Source organism: Rhamphochromis longiceps, linkage group LG2 (genome assembly GCF_057381845.1).
Source record: "Rhamphochromis longiceps isolate RC_006_pf linkage group LG2, R_longiceps_female_GT1.1, whole genome shotgun sequence".
Classification (NCBI taxonomy): domain Eukaryota; kingdom Metazoa; phylum Chordata; class Actinopteri; order Cichliformes; family Cichlidae; genus Rhamphochromis; species Rhamphochromis longiceps.
The window spans coordinates 18,570,382-18,573,216 of record NC_140558.1 but is presented as its reverse complement, the minus strand read 5'-3'; the positions used below and the strand labels follow the sequence as shown (position 1 = coordinate 18,573,216).

The window sequence follows — 2,835 nt, the reverse complement described above, 5'->3', positions numbered from 1 at the left end:
GATGCCAGCTTACCTTGAGGCAGGTGTGGGTACAGTGCCGCCTCCCTCAGCCCGCTGGGGCCCGCCTGCCCCTCAGACAGGGGCCCCTGCTCCTGGTTGTCGGGCTGCAGGGACTGCAGTTCACCTGTGGAGGGGTCGACCTCTTTGGAGCTCAGGTGGGTCCACTCCTCATCAGAGTCCTTGCTCACCTGAGGGTCACCACGCTAAAAGGTCACAGGAGATGTTAAAAGGTAGTTCTTCCTCCCTGCTGTCCCGTCAGGATCAGCTGATTGTTCTTTCTTCTGATATTTACATCATGAAGCACTTTGAGGTTTTATAAAATTAAAAGTTACCTTTGCTCCTAGACTGGCCCCGCCCTCACTGCTCGTATGCTCCATCTCCTCATCGCCCTCACCCCCCCCACTCTGAGTAGGTGGGGTCACCTTGGTCCGTTGGCCCTCGTGCTCCACGTCGATGTCCACATCGATACCTGTGTAAAGCACACACACACACCACTTCCTGTTTTAGAGCCAGCTAGAGATGTTCACTCATCTCACATGCACAAACACAGTGACATCATAGTCTTTACCTTACAGCATCAAACAACTGTTTAAATGAGACTGACACTCACCTAGTGGGCTCAACATGGCTGCCACGCCCTCGCCAATGTTCTTCAGGAAGTCCACGTTGGTCTGAGAGCCTGCAGGGAGAAATAAAAGATGTTTTAAAATCACACAGATGTCACACATAACATTATTTTAGTGCTGTGACAGGATGTTTAAAGGGCCACACAAACGCGGCTCTGATGTCATGACCATTCAGTCCACACGTGGTCTTTTTATTTTGAAATGTTGCTGCATTTTCCCTCTTGTACATCGCTTCCTGACCTTATCTGCTCTGATCTGACTTATTGATCAAGTATCACTTTAACCAAGATGGCAGAACTCACCAGAGGGGGTGTTTGCATCAGCAACAGGTTTGGAAGGGCTAGACTCGTTCTGGTCCGGGTCGTTGTCCTGGTTCTGAGCCTGGTTCTGGTTCAGGTTCCACATGCAGTGTCTCATCCTCTTCATCCACTTCCCCCGAGGAAACCACTGTAAAACACAGCCTCACAGTCATGTTTTGAAGGGCCTGAACAGGACACCTGCAGACCTGCACAGGTAGACTCACCTGCAGTGGGTGCCAAATGGGCAGTAGAGCGTGCTCAGTGTGCTTCCCCTTAGCCTGGCAGGAGGAGCAGAGGTCGTAGTTCGGACACACTGAACACTTGAAGCGGGTCCCAATCACAGGGCCATCGCAGCCATCACAGGTAACGTTGGGGTGCATGGTGTAGGGTGGGGCCACATGAGGAGGAGGCGGACCCATGTGTGGTCCATGGGGTGGGGCATGAGGACCTCCAGCATGGGGAGGTGGAGGACCTCCAGCAGGGGGAGGGGGAGGACCTCCAGCAGGGGGAGGCCCAAAGGCAAAGGGAGGGAAAGCATGGAGAGGGAAGTCCCGTCTGTGCTCCTTCTTCTCTGTAAGAATGAAGCTATATTACCACAGCTGGAGGACGGATACTGCGAGCAATAACATTTATACAAACTGCAAACATACCTCGGATGAAGAGGCGGAAGGTGGAGTCCTTCATGCACCCCAGACCCATCATGAGCTCATCATCAGAGGAGAAGGCCACCAGGTCCCCATCTTCATCTGCAACACCATCATCATCATTAGTCACACACTGGTGAACTACAAAGGCTGCAGGTGACTTTATAATTCCAGACTAACTTTGAGGGTGTTTGTCCGTTTACATGACTATAAATAAAGATTAATTCGACAACTGATTACGGTTTCATGTGTTTACAGGGAAACGGGTGAGTCTGGTCAGGTGAGTGTGCGCCTGCGCACTAACTCAGTTACGTCCTCACTCTCACAGTCACAACTTAAAACAATCAATAAGAATCCAGGAAGCGGTCAGAGTGTAAATCCCTCATCTGAACCCCCGCGCGCTCACCTCGGTAAAACAGGTTGAAGTTGTTCAGGTTTCCAAACACGTCCGCAGTTTTCCTGCTCAGGTACTCGAAGCTGCAGGACACGTCCTGATCCACCGCGAACCTGCGGATCTCCTTCACCGCCTCGTCCTTCCCCAGCAGGTAGGCCTTAACAGTCACCGACATCCTGCCGCTGACACCGGGTACACCTGTGTCTCTGTACGCTGATCGTCAACCGGAGGCCGGGTTTATGTCTATGTCCGCTGAGAGGTGTCCAGGTCCGGGAGTTGGTGAGTTTGTGACGCACTTTGAAATCTCTCGCTCTGCTTTATGTTTACTTCCGCGACAAACGTGGGAAACGACGTCTGTGACGTCAGGGAAGTAAACACAGATTCGGCCTTCTATTGGCTTTTTCTCAGAGTCCCGCCCACAGGACCAATGGCAACCGAGGAATGACTCAGCGGCTTTCCAATGAGGTACTTTCCCTGAGTCATGTGACCTGTTTAAAGTTCATGATAAAATATCGCAAAGTCATCCTTACAAGACGGTTTCAACACCTGATCACAGAGCAGGCTTTCGATATGAAACTAATCATCAATAATTAGGCGGACTGATCAGAGCTCACAGCTGACGGGGATTGGATTAATAAATCAATCATTCGGGCTCTGCTGCTTACTCTCCAATCAAAACCAAAGATATGCTCATGGTCACGTGACTGAAGCGTTTTAAACCTGGTCCTGAAATCTGGACAATAAAACCTTTCAACTGATAACTCAACCTTTATCTCTAAAAACACCAAGTAAACACTCAGGGACATTTTAAATAAAGTTTAAAACTTCAAAACGAGTGTCCAAGTTCTCAGGTCTGACTGATTTATTGATCT

The 2,835-nt window shown here is 50.2% G+C and overlaps 1 protein-coding gene across 1 annotated transcript in view; it reads right to left on the bottom strand.

Moving 5' to 3' along the window:
• The window catches only part of LOC146677133 (sequestosome-1-like), a 5,909-nt gene extending 3,609 nt beyond the window's left edge, over positions 1-2,300 (bottom strand). The window contains exons 1-7 of the mRNA XM_085379275.1: positions 1,976-2,300; positions 1,576-1,671; positions 1,150-1,496; positions 929-1,073; positions 611-679; positions 333-469; positions 6-203 (exon numbers count right to left, since the gene is read on the bottom strand). Coding sequence (XP_085235401.1) covers positions 6-203; positions 333-469; positions 611-679; positions 929-1,073; positions 1,150-1,496; positions 1,576-1,671; positions 1,976-2,138 — 1,155 coding nt within the window. The 5' untranslated portion in view covers positions 2,139-2,300. The remainder of the gene's footprint in view (positions 1-5; positions 204-332; positions 470-610; positions 680-928; positions 1,074-1,149; positions 1,497-1,575; positions 1,672-1,975) is intronic.
• Between the last annotated feature and the right edge of the window lie 535 nt (positions 2,301-2,835).